At 39.8% G+C, this 18,168-nt stretch overlaps 1 protein-coding gene and 1 long non-coding RNA gene across 2 annotated transcripts; one reads left to right on the top strand and one right to left on the bottom strand.

The window, feature by feature from the left end:
• Window positions 1–201: 201 nt before the first annotated feature.
• Window positions 202–3,856, bottom strand: LOC309692006 (insulin-like growth factor-binding protein 1). The gene is given in 5 exon segments (XM_082510112.1): window positions 202–1,261; window positions 1,263–1,370; window positions 1,608–1,736; window positions 2,047–2,219; window positions 2,354–3,856. Coding segments are annotated over 5 exon segments (810 nt in total). The 5' UTR covers window positions 2,736–3,856; the 3' UTR covers window positions 202–1,243.
• A 2,014-nt stretch (window positions 3,857–5,870) lies between these two features.
• On the top strand, window positions 5,871–7,799 carry LOC309692766. Its single transcript, XR_014272440.1, has 3 exons — window positions 5,871–6,178; window positions 6,378–6,465; window positions 7,153–7,799. It is a non-coding gene; the product is annotated as an uncharacterized lncRNA (long non-coding RNA).
• The last annotated feature ends 10,369 nt before the right edge of the window (window positions 7,800–18,168 follow it).

The raw sequence follows: 18,168 nt of genomic DNA, 5'->3' as shown, positions 1-18,168 counted from the left end.
AGGACCTCCACTTTAGATCACTGTGATAACACTGCTCACAAACACACACTGAATATAGCAAAAGTGGTCCGGGAGAGCATCGACACAGCCTCTGCCAATCATGTCCTGATGAAGCTGTTATTATTATTCTCATGTTTTCTCCACCTTACAGTGCACAAAACAAGCCTGCTTGTGGGGAAAGAAATGTCAGGAGCACATAGCTGAGGTTAATGTTTTTATTAAATATATCACCATTTTTTCTCTCTTTCTCTTATATCTCAATTACAAAAGTGTACATACACACGAGTGAGCAGTTAGTCACTTTGGAATAGACTCACATAAACAATAATTCTCTCTCCAACAGCAGCATGTGGCTAGAGTCGAGCCAGCGCACACAGCAGGGCTCTTTTTTTCTCTCTTTTTTTCTTGTTGGTCAGAGAGGAATGGCAACATGTATAAAGTAGCAAATCTTTTTTTATGACATCTACACAGGTGACAACAGACACGTAAATATCGGAGGTAGGTAAATGTTGAAATACCCGTCTGAGAGGCGGCGAATGTGAGCAGCCGCCGCCTGTGATGTTATCTGCATCCCCACGGGATCATGGGGAACGTTTTCTGAGTATTTAAGGAGTTCCCGACTGAGAATTTTGCATTCACTGACAAAAAATAATAAAAAGACAGCAACAACACAAAGACAAAAACGAGGACAAACTGGAACATTAAAAAGATACAGCATTCAGAAATACTTCTAAATGACATTTGGTCACTCAGTGCTTTTGTTCTTGCTTGGTTCATCAAGCAAACCTCCAAACAACTCCTTAAGGGTAGAGCGAGCTCAACTCAGCAATGGAGCTACTTAGGGCCAAGATACATATATACACTTTATACATGTAGATAAAAATAATAATTATAATATAACAATAACAATAAGGCAACGCAAGATGATATAAATACTTATGAAATAATTACAAATAAAATGCAATACAATTGAAATAAATAAGGCTGAAGAGTAAATACATTAATATTAAAATCTACTTTTCAGAAAAAACAAAAATATATTTTCTCTCTTTGGGATGGGTGTTTGAAGAAGGAGGAGGTGGGGGGTAGGGGATCGGGGTGGTTGGGACCCACAGTCCCGCAATGACAGTGTACCTGAATTAAACACCACCATGGACAAGAGCAATAAATAAACAGATATTAAAATAAAGGAAACATCAGTGGCTTGCGTCTTCTTTTTCTTCTTCTTCTCATGCGATCCGCTTCAGTGGTTGATCTCTTTAAGGGCATTCGGCACCTGCAGGCAGTTCTGTCGAACCTAAAATCCTCTTGCCATTCCAGGAATTCACACACCAGCATCGACCCCTCTGTCCGTCCAGCGAGGATTCACACTGTGCAGAGAAAGGGAAGAAGAAACCCTCTTATTCAGTGCCTTTGTTGGGTACACACACACACACACACACACATACAACAAAATCTCTCATTCACCCACAATTATATTACAGCAGGGTATTGGGAGCTCGCTCTCTCTCTCTCTCTCTCTCTCTCTCTCTCTCTCTCTCTCACACACACACACACACACACACACACACACACACACACACAGTCCTTTTACTGAAGGTACCAACCTGCTTGGGTTTGTAAAGCCCGTTTTTGTCACAGTTGGGGAGGTAGAATCTGGTTAACTTGTCCCCTAACTTCTGCTGGGATTTGGCAATCTTTTCCAAAGCCGTCTGCAGCTCTAGGTGACAGGGCCCCTGCACAGCACACACAGGATGGAGATGGGTTAATCTCAGTTGATACAAACAAAGTATAATCAGCCGCGTCTCATTATCAGCAAGCACGTGGGCTGACATAAAACTACATATCAAACTTGTAATAATAAGTCTTCAATAAATTCAATAAGTCTGCAGACACACACACACGCACACATTTTCCATTATTTCAAACAGCACACGAGCGCGCCCTTGTGGCGCACCAGCCGTCTCTCAAACCTCCCAAAGAAACTTTTAGCAACACATCGCAGTGAGGATTTTCAGCACAGTAATGCGGACCCAGTGTCAGTACCTGCTCTATCAGCTTCTTGCGGATGGCGATGAGTTTGGCTTTCATGCTCTCCTGAGCGTCGGCGGCAGCCCGCGGGTCGTACGGCCTGCCGTGACCGGGGAGATAGTGGCTGTAGCCGGGGTCCGAGATGATGGCTGCGTTGTCCATCTCCAACGGCTCTGGCTCTTCCTGATCTGGAGAGAAAACACGAATGAATGAATGAATGAATGAATGAATGAATGAGTGCGACTGTAAAAGATCCCAATGTTGAGGGTTTGCTGAGATGATCTGAAACACTGATGGAGAATGTGGAGGTGATAGGCCTTACCTTGTGTCTGGGGCTCGGGGGTGGGCTCAGGCACAGGGCTCTCCGTGCACACGGCTTGTCCGCGGGTGAGGGAGTGCAGAGGCCGGGGGTCGCCGGGTCTCGGCACGCACCTCAGCCCGGAGCCGCACGGCGCCGTGTAGATCCCGCACAGCTCCCCTGCTTTCAGAGCGCAGGCGAGGCAGCATCCACAGCCGGGCTCCCGCAACACCTCGGCGCATCCGGGCGCCACCGCTGGACACTGGCTCAGCTTCTCCGGAGTACACGGGGCGCAGCGAATCGGCTCTGGCCCCACCACCGGGGACCCCAGCGTCCCTGTGAGCAGCACGGAGCACAGAGCCGCCGTCACGACGTGTCCTACGCATAATCCAGCCACGGCCAGCATTGTTATCTGGATACTAAATATGAAATGTAGCGCAAGGCAGAGATGATGATCAGAGGTACGAGCCGGGTCGCCTCCTGCTCCTCAGTTGTGTCTTTCGTTTGATTTTGGGAAAATGTCTAACTGTGCGTTGCGCGCAGCCGTATTTATAGCCGGCTCCTCTGCGAGTCTTTGACGCGTCGGCGTTATGAATGATTTCTGAAAAGAAGGTGTAATGATACGATGGGCTCTCATTGGTCCGTCCACGTCCGGTCAGGCAGCTCATTTGAATACAACATTCGCGTCAATATTTAGTTTGGAACAGGCAGTGCTTTTTGCGTGTACCGCCGATGAGTGACGACACCAGTGTTTGCTGTTGCAATCAAGGACCCCCTTTCCTCACCCGGGTGCCACACTGAACTCCAGAGTATCACATTAAAGTAACAAGGCGCGGGCAATGAGTTATCAGCGCCGTTTTTCTCTTGTTTCTTTTTGTTTTTCTATAAGTTGTGAAGAGGACACGCATGAACTGACTGAGGGGAGAAATAGTTCCTTGTTTTTTGGAGTGGGGGGCTTTGCTGCAGATGACCTCCTCTGGAACAACACTGAATATTCATGAATTGGTCCATTCATAATAGGCTTTTATTAATTGTCCTCAACAAACTTCTTACACAACTTTGGAGAAGAAGCAAAAATAACAACAATGGGCGCAAATTACGCACGCCCACGCTGAGCGCCTGGAGCGTGGGCCTTCCGAGAGCGAACCGGTGGCTCTAATTTTGACATGAGAAAGCATCGGAGCGTTGCGAGGAGATAATAAAACTCCAGTTTCAGAAATTGCTCCGTGAAACGGGGTCGCCGTTTGGAGGGCTCGGGACTCTCTGTATGCGATCCCCGTCTACCCCTCGTGCGCGCACTGGAGACGCCTTTGAGTTTCATCCAGGAAATGTCCCGTCGTAATTATCTGTTTCCGGGGATAATAATAGACCAATGCTTTTGAATGGGGGCTAGCCTGACGTGGCCGCAGACACGTCCCAGGCCTCCCAGCCGCTCTCTGGGGACTTTGATGGTCCCACAGTGGACGACATGCACATTTTCACGGCTTGCTGCAAGGTATTTTCAGTCCTGTCACTGCATGTGAGAATGTTCCCTCCAAAAGACCCCCCCCCCTCCTCCCCCAGCACACACACACACACACACACACACACACACACACACACACACACACACTAAAGGAAAAACAGATTTTCCTTTCCCAGTGCACACTGCCCCCTATTTAAAAACCCTCTTTACACGCTATGATAAATTATCACCTAATATCTGACTTTCTGATGCAATGCCCTGCATGGTGTCATTATCTCTATGTAACTGCTTTGTGAGATTGCATCATCTGCCAATTGGTTTAACAGCCACTCAAACTCATTGCCCAGATTTCTGTTCCTCCAAGCCCTGGGGTGAAATAAAGATTTGGGGGACTCGTAGCTAACAAGCTGAAGTCCTGTTTGAATGTAATATGTGGATCCTGGGGTTTATTTGAGCTGGTTGTCCTCCTCTGGAAATTTTGAACATCCAATTCACTTTTTTGCGCACATTTTTGTAAAGAAAACATAAAAATCAGTAGCAAGGTGTCAGTTCAATACTGCATTCATATGCTACAGTAAACAATGTGCTTTTATATAATTTTCCAATAAATACTCATTCTCAACTTCTCTGATTTGATATCATCCCTGCTGAGTCCACATGAGTAGAGAGTTTCTTTACTTCTCGTTTGGGGAGGCCACTTGTTTAAATGTGTTTTTAACCTCTTTTTATAAGTGAACACATAAAGCCCCAGATTTATTATATGTTTTGGCATATTTTGAAAACACATCTCGACTACATTACTGATTCTGACCCAAAAAAAAACTGAAAGGGAAAATTTTTGATCTTGAATTCATGGTCTCAGAAGATACTTTCAGGTCTTCTTGAACAAAACATGATATGAAGCAATGTCCAAGCATGGCGCAGTTTAAAAAGCGGTTTAAGGATATGGTTTTTACAGGGTACGTGGAAGGGTAGAGATTTGATAGGGTGTTCTTGTCTAACATTTTCATGTGTGTGTGGGTGCACGGGTATGTTGGTATGGGTATATATATATATATTTGTAGGTTGTGTATCCTTGAGGTGAAAATGTGTATATGTCCGTATGTGTATATACGTATGTATGGATAGACAGAAACATATATGTATATATAAAAAATAAAAAAAAATAAAAAAATTACACATGCCATATAATGTAATTGCAAGGAGGTATTTTTGTAGTCTATTGATACTATATAGTGGAAAAGGGGTGGGATTAAATAAGCTTATGCTTCTTTCTCCTCCTTTTTGAACATGAACTTTATTTGGAGTTGTGGTTGCTCGTTTTCCTTTTGTTTTGCTTTGTTCATTTGTCTCTTTTAATTCTATTTTGTTGTACTTTTTCAACATGTTCAAAATAAAGATTCAATCAATCAATCAATCAATCAAACATATTCAATATGTGAATTATGGTTCCATTACGAAAACGAACTAATTCTGGGCCACGTACAGCCCACTTTGAGCTCAAGTGGGTAAAACACCCATTTCTGTTCTTGTAAAGAAGTTTAACCAAACTTTTTTACCTTGGAAAATAAAAAGGATATTTCTATAGGAGATACTAAAAAACAGCAATCTTTTTGTCGTGTAATTGTTTGTAATTGTTTGTCTGTTACTCAGTTACTTTGTTGTTATATGAATGGCCATGGGGCAAGTCTTTATCAGTAGTAAAAGCTGAAAGCCATGTTAAATACAGTTAGAAATCCAAAATTTATGTCCTCTAAAGCGTTTCCAAAAACCATCCAGTGGGCCTCATTAGAGTCTTTGCCGGGCCAGTCCTGGTCCTTGGACCTGGTTTAGGGTGAAGCAGAACTTTAGTGTGTGTTTCCATGTGTGATGTTCAAGTTGGTATGGATGTGAGTGTCCGATGTCCTCAGTTTCAACATGAGATGACAATGACCAAAATTATAAACTCGAGGGCTTGAAAACAGGACAAACCAAAAGGTGACGTCAATAGTCCATCTGGTAACAGACCAGTGAGGTTTAAACATAGTGGTATTTATGTACGATATTTAAAAACTTTATTAAGTACCAGGGGCGGAGCGGGGGGGTGGCTTACGGGGCTTAAGCCCGGGTTGTTTTGTCAGAAGCCCGGGGTATTTTGGAGTGTAATTTTTTCATAGTTAGATGCCTGGCTGACAACTGTATAAAACAAAAAGTACACACAATATTCGAAGCACATAGTGCACACTGTGGGAATTTACGACTGTGCGTGAATCCCCCCCTGATATTGGTATGATCCAAGCTCAGGCACTAAGCGACTGAGCGAGGGGGCGGGGCAGCTGCTGCCCGTGAGTGCGCTGTTGGAGAGACGGAGCCAGCCATACTAAGGAGAGCTTAAGTTTGACAAGGTACCAAAGCAAATCATTCGTACCATACAAATAATGTAAATATGACGGTGCATCACGAAAGATTGATATGAAACTGATCACTTGACCAATATTATTTTACTTGCTCTTCAAGTGAATCAACAAATGGCGAAATGAAAATCCGAACAAATGCTATTTTTTTTATAGTCTTAGCTTACGTGTGTTTATTTCATATTTTCAGTTCTTACCCTCCCCGACTAAATCGGTTTCAGTTATGTACTGAAACATAAGAATGGACATTCGAGGCTTCTTTCAAAGAAAAAACTCAGGTAAATGTTATTTTATATATTATGCTTTGTATGTTGTTCAGTATATTTCTATGCAAAACAAGAGGGATTTCAGTACACAACAGGATATTCACATTTGTAACCAGATATTTACACTTTAGGGAGAAAACATAAAACATTTTTACTGTACAACATCAATTTAGATTAAACTTTTGTTTTAGATAAATATTGAAATATATTTTGAATTAGTTAAATGTCAGAATAAAGAGAGACAGAGCTATTTTTATCACTTTCATCAAATTTAGGAGTACATGTACACTAAGTTTATTGTTAAATAATAAGAAAACTCCAGACGATTCCATTCTGAGCTGAAGAAGCTTCTGATAGGTTAGTAGAGTCCATGTGAGTAAACTGGTGGCACAGCTGTGGATGCAAATAAGGCAAAACACAGAGCCTGTTTCTGTGACATGGGAACATCAAGAGATGTCAACAAAACACCAGGAAAAGAACTGTGGAGCTCCATAAGTGTGGCTCAATTTTGAATACAATTTGGTGCCATTTGCAATTAAGAAATACAGATAGTTTCTCTCTTTACTCTCAAAGTTAACAAATATGTTTTTATATTTATCAATCTAAAAAAATAAACATTTAGTCTGATTTGATGTTACAATTAAAAAAGTGTTTTTATCTGAAGAGTTTGTAAATATCTGTATATTTGATGATTGTCAGCACAAAGAGGGAGAGAGAGGAACAGAGAGGGAGGGAGAGAGAGGGAGATGGAGAATGAGGACAGAACAGAGATGAACAAGAGCAGGTGAGACACACATGTTAGTCAAATGGTTGTTTACCAAAAGTATCACTGTATCATAGGTCCTCATGTATCTAGTACCTAGTGTTTCTTTTTAGGTTTGCTATTTTTCAAATTCTATATTTATTAAGTTATGCAGCTTGTTTGCACAACAAGGCCAAAATAATTATATAAACTTTTCTCAATCTAAATATTGTACTTTGGTAAAATTAAAAAAATAAATATAGTGCAGGTCTATGATGATTTTTAGTGCTACTATCATCTAGTTCTGATTCTGGTTCTGTCTTGGTTAAGTCCTCAGTAGTCCTGCTTTTGAACTGTTGTAGTCCTGTTTTAATTCCGGATCAGTTCTGGGTCTGGTTGAATTGGGGTTTAGTCCCTGTGTCTTGATACAGCCCTGACTTTGTTCTGCCTCGCTGCTTAATTAAAAAACTAGTTTAAGGTGTCCTGCACATGTGATAAATATTTTTCCCTATATGAAGTCATTCTTTTTTGAACAAAAGTCAAAACAGAGCCAATTAATCTTTCAGTCATTTCTACCCCCCCCAAAAAAAAAAAAAAAAAAATCCCACATGCATACTACCCTTTAGGGCTAAGCCCCGGGTGTTTCAAATGTCTGGCTCCGCCTCTGTTAAGTACTCAAATGCCTTTACTCTACTCCCACGCAGCACTTTATTGTATGCACTTTAGTCACTTGTTGTTAGCACTATGACCATATTAGTTTTTCCTTGTTCGACATAAACATAAAGACTTGAGGAGCCGAGGGATCAAACCACTGGCCTTCTGATGGCTTCTGAAGTCTGGGTGACCCCCTGAGCCACAGCAGCTCCTTTTACGAGGGTTAAAAGGACAGAGGCAGCATTCAGGCCATTCACCAATAAAACACGTGCACATGTGCAGCTTATACACTATGTCCTACAGGATGTCCTAATGGTGTTTATTTTTTCTCACTCTCACAGGACAGGAAGTCCTTTGACAGCATCCTTTCTCGACTTAGAGTTGGCAAAACATATTTTTTTTCTTTTGCAAGGGCTGTACAGCATTTTATTTTATGTTTACTTGTATTTTATTTATCTCATATATCACTTTGAGAGTTGCACTTGATTGCATTTAATTCACAGTTTTGAGTAGGCAGGAGATAAATGCTGGTTTGATAAGCTGACTGGGAAACAGAAACATCACAATTCAGCCCAAATTATCTTACAGTCCATGTTTGTTTATTTTGGTCTCATAGTTGTGAAGCTATTACTAACTGAATATGAGGAACACCTTTTTAATCTTAAAAAAAATTGGCTAGTGCATAAAGGGTTGAAACTGTCAGACAATTAGTTCAATCCTAACGAGCTACTACACAGGAAAGCAGCTCACATCTAAGGTTCTTTAATGTTCCTGACAAAAGTTCAGCTGTCTCTGGGGCTTTGAACCATAATCCATAGTCAATGTGCACATAATACAGTATCCCATTAATCTAATGTAATGTCAGCATAACAAAACAGTCCTGGTGTAAAGTTTAAAAAACAAAAACTCCTATAAAGCTTTTTAAACTTTACAGGAGTATATAGTTTACAAGAGTGTATAATTTCATATCAAAGGATTTTAACCAAGTTTTCAAACAGTTCGATATCGTTTTATTCATAATGCTGCAGAGTAGTACTCATAATATTGGACATTATTTTACAGATGCAGTGCCAGTGCTATTAGCAGTACATTTCCACTTATTAATGTTATTACTGCAACCAAGGAGGTTATGCTTTTGGTAGTTTTTGTGTGCATGCGTGCCATTCTGTCTGCAAACATAGTTTTGAACGAATTCTGATAAAACTTTGTATGGGTGTAGAGTTCGGTCATGTTATGATCCATGAACATGTGACTTACTTCCACCAAGGTCTCCGAAGTCAGCTTACTGTAATGATTTATAGGTGAAAACTGGACAAACTTCTAACTTTGAAAATATAAGGTGGTGTGTGTTGTAAAAATATATACAAAGCATCGTATAATGATTTAAAATGTCATGTCACATCTGACCTCTGACCTCTCCTTCAAGGTCAATAAATTAACCTGAAGGTCAAAGTTATAATAATGCAATATAGAGCTATTTAAAACCATGTTTCTTCCTGCCATTGTTTAAATTGACACCATATAGATGTATAAGGAATGATATCTAGGAATAATATTGGGATAAACATAATGTTAGTTTGGACCTCTGACTTCTGCTTCAAGGTCAAATTAGCCCAACCTTTCATAAAATGTCTTTTATCTGCAAAACAGAGCCTAAAATTCTGCAGCTCAAGTTATTCATGTCCACTTATTTACAAATCAGTTATCCATGACCTACTCCTGCATCACCAGTGCGTCACTGTGTAATAACAGTAAACATCTGTCATGCTTCCCTTATCTGAGTTTTACTCCACTACAAATTTCTTAAAGTATGTTTAAAGAGAACAAAGAAAACAGCATGAATAGATACAAAATACAATACTATTCACTTAAAAGTAAATACTTCCCAGGGAGTGAAGTGCTTCCTGTTCTGTTTGTTTTTTTAACAAAGTCACCAAATGAGCAGACATAAAGTTGTGCTGAACATTTTTTTAACTTCAGTGTTAACTGCCACTTATCTCCCCTGCTGCCAGTTTACCTGTTCAAACAATACGCTGTCATCAAAGTTATGAAAGTCATGTTTCCTGGGGTATGTGCAGCATCTGTCCTCAGCTGAACTGTGATTTCAGGATGATGCTTGCAGTCTATGTCCTTGTGAGGGAATCTGGTCTCCAGGGTCGCTGGGAGCTGGCTGCACTTTTTATTTTCATGTGACCCAAATGTTCTTTGCTTTTTTAAAAAAATAATAAAGAATGTTCCTTAATCCTAAACAGTTCAAAATATTTTTTTACAAGCCCCCAAATGCCCCTGTTTAAAGCTGGTCCTTGTGATACTGTGTGATATTGCCTTACATAGCTTTAAAGCACACATCTGTGTAATTAAAGGTTGATATAAAGTGGGAGAGACATGAGGCATTAAAACATGTGAAGTATTCTCATAGAAAAGCTACATGTGGTAGCTGCCAGGCTGTGTGGGGTTTTCTTCTGCTGTCAGATCAGAGAGGCGGACTGGTCAAACAGAGCAGAGTTATCTCAGGTCAGAGTCGGCCCTACTTTTTCAAAAACACACGAACGCAGCCAGATCCCTAACAAGCCGGAGACCCTGAACACAAAGCCCCCCTCCCCGTGTGCTTTCTGCAGGGTTTGTGTTTGGGAGATCCACGATAAGAAGGGCTTTCTATCTCTTTCAGGTGTCACATGATGAGGAGATCAAACGGCACATGGCATTGAACGTCCCAAGACTGGAATGTTTACCTTTGACAAAGAGCAACGGGAAAAACAGTCTGGTTCTGTCAGGAGCTACTCACGCCCACATATATACGCAAGCACACACTGACACATACACAAACACGCATGCTGGTCCCCCAGATTCACTTAAGGTGATTTAAACCTTGCCCTCTTGAGGGCGTCGGGAGAGGCGGGTGGAGGGGGGAGGATTCCACGACAGAAGGGATGAGAAAAACAGGGCTGTTTGCAATCACACCCACTCAAGGAACGCACACCTGCACGAGCGCTGACGCTGAAAGTTCTCTGAGGTTTACATACAGCACTGTGCAAAAGTTTTACATCCACTTAATGTGTTTAGATTCTCATCTGTCACACATTAACACCATCAGTACGTGTTTGTTATTAATCAGGCAACATCTGTGGCATGATGACACAGGAGTACTGCAACAGATGGTCTGGCCCCCACAGTACTCTCTCCATGAGTCAGTCCAGGATTACATGAGAATACGATAACAAATTCAACAAAGTCATCCCAAAGGACCCAACAAGAAACACCGTGCAAGAGGAAAATGCATGCTGCCTTATAGTCAAAGGCTGTTCACAGTAAATATTGATTGAATAACATGTTGTTTTTTTCTCTTTTTTACAAAATTATGAGATTTATACTTGTCTTTTATTTACTCTGTTCAGCTCTTTTCAACATTGTATTAATTGTCAGTCAGCTGTGCAGGACCTGGAATCACCCTAATCTCAAATCTAAGCTTTTGTTGAGACAAAAGCTTCTATACAAATAAAGTTATATAAACGAATTCTGAAAACACAGACTGCATATAACAGAGGAACGTAACTTTCAGCTATGAAAAATGAAAAGAACGTGGAAGTAGCTGTATTCTTTCCAATGGCCAGCAGGAGACAGATTGTCTGAATTCAAAATAAGTCAGATTGTATAGAAGTCTATATGAAAATGGCCCTTGACTGCTTTGATCTGTGACCTAAGCAAACTCTTATATCCTAGATGCTGTTCATTTTGTAATTTGTGGTCCCTATTAGAGTAAAGAAAGGGTGTAAAAGAGCCCACCCACCACTTTAATCACACTCTAGATCTTGTTTTAACATATGAACAGTGTTTCCTGAAAACCGTCTCTGTTCTGATCATTTCAGAACATTGACAACATGACAACATTTAAATCTGATGTCTTTCTGAAAGCGCTGTAACTAAGTTTAAGAATATAATCCAAACACTGTTATCGTCTTCAATGCCCTGTACCAACACAGAGCAGAGCAGCTACCTGAACACTACTCCAACAGAAGTCAATTATCTTGTTAATAATTTTACTGCCTCACTACGTATGACACTGGATACTGTAGCTTCTGTGAAAAATAGAGCCTCAAATCAGAAGTACTTCCTGGTATAATTCTCAAACACGTAGCCTAAAACAGACAAGTCGTAAGCCGGAGGGGAAATCGCGTGTCACAAATTTAGAAGATCATCATTTAGCCTGGAGAAATAGTTTGTTGCTTTATAAGAAAGCCCTCCGTAAAGCTAGAACATCTTATTATTTATCAATGATTGAGGAAAATAAGAACAATCGTTGCAGACCAATCTCCAACTTTCTTTTCATATGAAAAATTCTTTTTGAATGAGTAGTTGTCAAACAGCTAACAGTTTGTCTGCAGAGGAATAGGTTATTTAAAGGGTTTCAGTCAGACACAGTGACCCATGGCACAAATGACAAAGAGATCTTGTGACATAATTATCCACACTTGTTACCGTCATAACACTGACATCTTGATTGATGTCTTGGGGATGAGAATTTCATTTCAATTTAATTATTCACTTTTATTTACATAGCGCCAAATCACATCAACAGTCCCCTCAAAGCGCTTTATAACATAGGGTAAAGACTGTACAATAATACAGCAAAAACCCCAAAAATTAGCTGGTTGGCTATGAGCAAACAGTCAGTGACAGTGGAAAGAAAAACTCCCTTTTAACGGGAAGAAACCTTCAGCAGAACCAGGCTCAGGGAAGTTTACCCATCTGGCTCAGTGCGGTGTGAGAGGAGGGAGACGGGACAAAAACCACACTAGAGAATGAGATGGAAATTCCCTTCAGTGGGTCTCAACTAATAATTAGCCATTCAGTCTTGATGACATCATCTGTTAGCCTCCTAAAATCCACCAAGCACTTCTGCAAGTAGGAATTTTGTTTGGTTGAAGCTGGTCAATCTAACACCCATAAGTTACCGTATCTGTGACTGGAAGACTATTTACTTCACGGTTATCACATATTATAAAAAATATGCATTCAGTGTCTTATCGTTTGATCAGCCTCAATTATGTCTTATCTTTTCATTTTACATAAGAACAAAAAGGAAGTGTTTTGATAGCAATAATAAAAAACGAACAACCTTTCATGACAGGCATAAAGATACAACAATGTGGGCAAATCTGTGTCTATACAGTCATACTATACATTATTACTTACAGCTTATGGTGCAAAACAATCACCAGATTCTTACATGGCTGTGGATGGTGGTTAATGATTGTTGGGTTTTCTCTGAATCTAATATTGTATGATCTACTGTGCAACATAAAGCACCTTAAGGCGACTGTTGTTGTGATTTGGCGCTATATAAATAAAATTGAATTGAATTGAATAATGCTACTCTCTATCTACTTCTCCTGAAAAACTGCTTGAATTGCCTCTATGTACTTATTATTGTCTTCATGCACAATAATAGTAATCACAGTGAACTTTATATTTTAAAGGCTCTATAGAATTACAAATGGAACCTCCAACTATCCAGTAATCCTCTTTGTGCCAGCACTAAAACTCCCTTTTATCAGGAAGAATCCTCTGGAAATACCAGGTACAGGATGAGGAGAAAGCAGTGAGAGAACAAAAGAGTGTAGAGGTAACAAATAACATTCAATGCAACAAACAATCGAAGCGTGGCTGGATAGTGAGGCCATTAACCACAGAGCAGGAACACGCAGCTCTGCAGCCTGAGATACCTGCAGAAAGGAACAAGGAGACTGGACAGAGAGAGAGAATCACAGACTGTGGGAGAGATGGCTAACAGTGCATCTATGATCTCTGGTAAGACATACGTGCAGGAGTGTACAGTAAGGTAATAAACAGACTCAAGTTTATGCTCAGAAATTTCAGCTCAGTCTTCAGTTGCTGCTCAGGAGGGCGGGTTGTCTCCCAATCAGAATGTTGGAGGTTCGATCCTCGTCTCCTCTAGTTCTTGGACAAGATGCTGAACTCTGAGTTGCTTCCAATGCATCCATGTGAGGGTGTTAATGTTATGTTAAATGTGTGCGCGAATGAAGTTTTCAGAAGAAAGTACCTTGAGTGTTCAAATAGAAAAGTGCCATATACAGTCCATCTTTCTTAGGTCTGAAACTGCAGAGATGTCAGCAGGATCAATCAAAGTAGTGAAAACCTGGAAATGTTTGATTGAGATGCAGACGATCCCTCAAGAAACGTCTCCACAATATGGGGAGCCCATCCAAAGCAATCCATGCCACAGAAAAATCTGTTTAGGAAATCATTCATACTTCTCACCATGTATGAGGCAAGGGGAACACACTTATAAACACATATTGTCTATAATGTTTACGCAATTTGCAAAGCTGTTCGTGTCTTTATCTTACTTTTTTTTAATGTAGCCTATATCTAATATATCTATATCTAATGGCCACATTTGTTTCATTTACTTTTTTATAGTATTATTTTTATCTAAATAAAAAAGAAACAAAAAGAAAACAGCAGAGATTCTAAAAACACCAACACCAAACTGACATCCAACTTACAACAAGTTTTGGTGAGGTCCAAAACAAACAGCTGTCCTGATTTACCCTCTGCCAGATCCAAATTCTTTACAGTGTGTTTCTAGAGGAAGGTTTTGCATCATTTGATGTGTGTAAAGTTTGGATTTTCTTCCCTCTAATACAATACCATTGTGTTTTTGGCATTTCAAAGTCTGACGTCCGTTAGTGTCTGTTCATTTTTATTATAATTGTGTCCTTTTGGATACAAAACCTGTAAAAATAGCTTTGGGTCTACTGGGATTTGTTTTGAAATAATCTCCCCATGTGTCAATTTGACCTCTTGCTCAAAATGTTTTAATCTTTCTGACATTTAATTTCGCAGGACTTACATATGCTAACATTAACTAGAGGTGTATAATCAAAGTCTGAGCTCCAGCACAAAGTGATTAAGTGACTAAGTCTTTGTTTCATGCTCTCAGGTTGTAATGTTAACTTTCTGATGGACAGAATGGAACATTTCACGCACTTTCACAAAAATTCCTGCATGATCTGTGTTTCATCAGGTGCTTGTCGAGGGTCTACTGAGTTGAGTCCACCTGCTTTTACAAAACTTCTTAGGTGTAGCTATTTGAGTGAAAAAGAAGCTTCCCGTTAAAGCAGCATTATGCTTCAATTCTTCAAAATCATCAGTTTAGATGATAGAGATCTTGAATTTTAAAAAGTCCTTTGGAAGCCCAGACTTTGAATGTAGGACCTGCAAAACTGTTTCTCCAGTGTTGATATATATTGTGACGAAGACTCCATCTGTTTTAAATATTTTCCCACATCCCACATTCTTCAGAACTTTTTCTACGCATCTTTGAAAGAAGTTGGGTGTATTTCCTTTTTGAAGAAAAGTTTCCAGAAAGCTTTATAAAGGGCCTGAGGATGTCAAGCGAGGCATTACATAGAGAAACAAAGTCCATGTGGGAGTGGGCTGGGCTGAGACGGTGTCAAATACAAGATTTTCAACCAGGACAGTTTTTGGATCCTGCTTGGGTTTTTAAAATTAGACTTCCAGTTTGTTTATCCACCAGCCAAAATCAATCACCACAAATGTGGACTATTCAACATTAGAGGACTGTCTTCCAACTTCACATTAGTAAATGATTTAATATTTGATTAATAGACTGGTTTATTTGCCTTACAGAAACCTGGTTACAGAAGGATTAATATGTCTGATGATACCCAGTTATATCTGTCTATGAAGCCAAATGATCAAAACAATTAATTAACAATTAAAATAGTTAATTAGTTGTTACTTGGTCTTAAATACATAAATACAAAAACAATACTTAAATACATCTGTACAATATTTCAAAAATTAGAAACCTAGATTATATTTCTCCTATTCCGCATTGGCTCCCAATCCCTGCAATCCTTCTTCTCACACACACGCTTTGAATAATCAGGTCCCGTCATAGCTTATAGTACCATATTATCCTAATAGAGCATTTTGCTGTCAGACAGCTGGCTTACTTGTAGTTCCTAGAGTTTCTAAAAGTAGGAGGCTTAAAACGTATAATTTATTTTTTGATGAAGCTTATAGTTAAAGCTGGATCAGGTGATCCTGAAGCGTCCCTTAGTTATGTTGCAATAGGCTGCAGGACTTTACGCAGGGCACTGAATACTTCTTCTCCACACACCTGTTTTCACTCCCCATGTATTTATATACCACGGCAGCATGTTATTACATTTTTGTCGTCTCTCGCCCTTATTTCTAGTTAGTTTTGTTCTGTAACTCTGTGCTCTGTGTTCCCTTTCTCTAGTTGTTCACAGAACAGTAGTACCAGGGGTCAGAATCAGCAGTCAGGAATATGATGTGAGTGGGCACAACGACGCTAATCCCCAGCAAAGTTGTTCTTTTTCTTCTCCTCCCCTTCTCACAAGATTTCCTTAATCGGATCATTTATGTCTTATTAAACAGCCAGTGCAGATCATAGATTGGGGTTTGGCATCGGGGGCTGCTCTCACCACTTTAAGGTTGTGAATAGGGGAACGGATTTATCCGTTAGACCCGAGCATCTTGGCATGCTACATGATAGCTCACGTGTGTGTGTCGGACAGTGTGTTTCCAAATGAGTGTATATGTTTGTGAGCTTGTGATCGTACACTTTTGTGTGGGAAACCCAGGAAATCCAGTCTCCCATGCGCCAGCATCCATTGTGTTTAGTTTCCTCCTCTCTCTCTCTTTCTGAGTGACTCTGTGTGTTTAGCTGCAATGCTTCCCTCTTCGCTGCGGCTCTAATGAGAAGTAGGAGGAAGCCCAAGCCAGAGGATTGCACTTGGCAAAGTTAACTGGAAACAGTCTCATGAATGGGTCAGGGGAGTTGTGTTGGTAGGATTAGCTGTTATTATCTCCCTGTGCAACAGAATGGAGTTTTCCATCCAGACTCATGGTTACTTAAGATACACTCCTCCCCTACATTCCATCCAACCTATGTCCGCAGATCCTTTCTTTATTCACAATAGAACGATCTGTCCAAAACATCCACATCAAAGAATCCCCACTTGAGTAAATAGAGACTGAAGGCTCATGTACAGTTAGGAAGAGCAACAGCGAATAAACACATTCACCACCCTTTGTGATACTGACAAAGGTTCAGCTTAACTCCTTTTGTCTTTTAACTTTATTATCTCCAAATGGGGTGAATAATACACTCACATAACACACTCGTCCAATCATACAGAGGTTTAAGAAAGATACATTTGATTTACATTAAAAGGACAATGTTGTGTTTTATTTTCCAGGTTAATTGTTTTATTCCAACACCAAGACAGAGAGGAAATGAATTCAAACCAAAAGTAATTAATATGTTCTCTGATTTGAGGTGTTGTATTTCTGCATCAATATCAAGACAGTGTAATGCAAACCGAAACCAACTTCTGCTCATGAAGTCATCACAAAGTCAAAGCAACAGATTGTACAGTTTTATTAACTATACAGCTGCACTACCAACTACAGTTATATTGCTTCTGAATTAAGTAGCCTACTGTTGATTTTGATGTGTCTAGATACTGTATGCAATTGATCCTTTAAGGCAGTGGTGTCCTGGGCACAAGGAAAGAGTTTTGTATCTTTTTTATAAAAAGTATTTCAGTTACATTAATGTACATATTGGATATGAGTCAAAATGTTTCAAGGTTTTTTTCCCCTTATACTAAATACACTGAAGCTATTACATAATACATGAAGAATTAGATCAAAATAAAACTTTGTAAACAAACCAATATTTGTGGATTTTGTATTTTCCAGTGTTTCGAGCTTTGCTCGACTACTGGCAATATGTTAATAAGCCAAAAATTTGTTGCTACACAGGTTGCAATGGTGATTACATCATAAAAGAATAAAAATCCAACTGCAAACGTTAAATGTGTCACCACCCACTCATTAGTAAACAATATGAAACAGTATATGAAAGCTAGGACTTTACAGCAGGTACATGGTAAACAGACTACTTTTTCTACTCTGATGACTCAGATCACTTGACATGCAACAGCCTGCCCAATAGCTTTTCATGCTTTATCTTCCTATTTGACTATGCTGTTTATAAAATGGATATAATTTTTGTTCATTAAATGATGAAACTAATGACTGAGACCAGAAACCTGTCAGGAAAAGGGGAGAAAAAAAAAGAAAAACACAAAAGGCGTCGCCCCCTGCTGACCTTTATAAAGAATGCAGGTTTTGCTTAAGTTTTCAACATCGTTCATATACAGTCCAATATTAGCCATAATCTCTATTCTCAAGCAAGATCCTTTAATCTCAGTGTGTGACAGTCCACCTCTCACATT

This window comes from Aulonocara stuartgranti, assembly GCF_965226115.1.
Source record: "Aulonocara stuartgranti genome assembly, chromosome: 17".
NCBI lineage: Eukaryota > Metazoa > Chordata > Actinopteri > Cichliformes > Cichlidae > Aulonocara > Aulonocara stuartgranti.
Note: the sequence above shows the minus strand (reverse complement) of the source record. Positions and strands in the feature narration are given on the sequence as shown.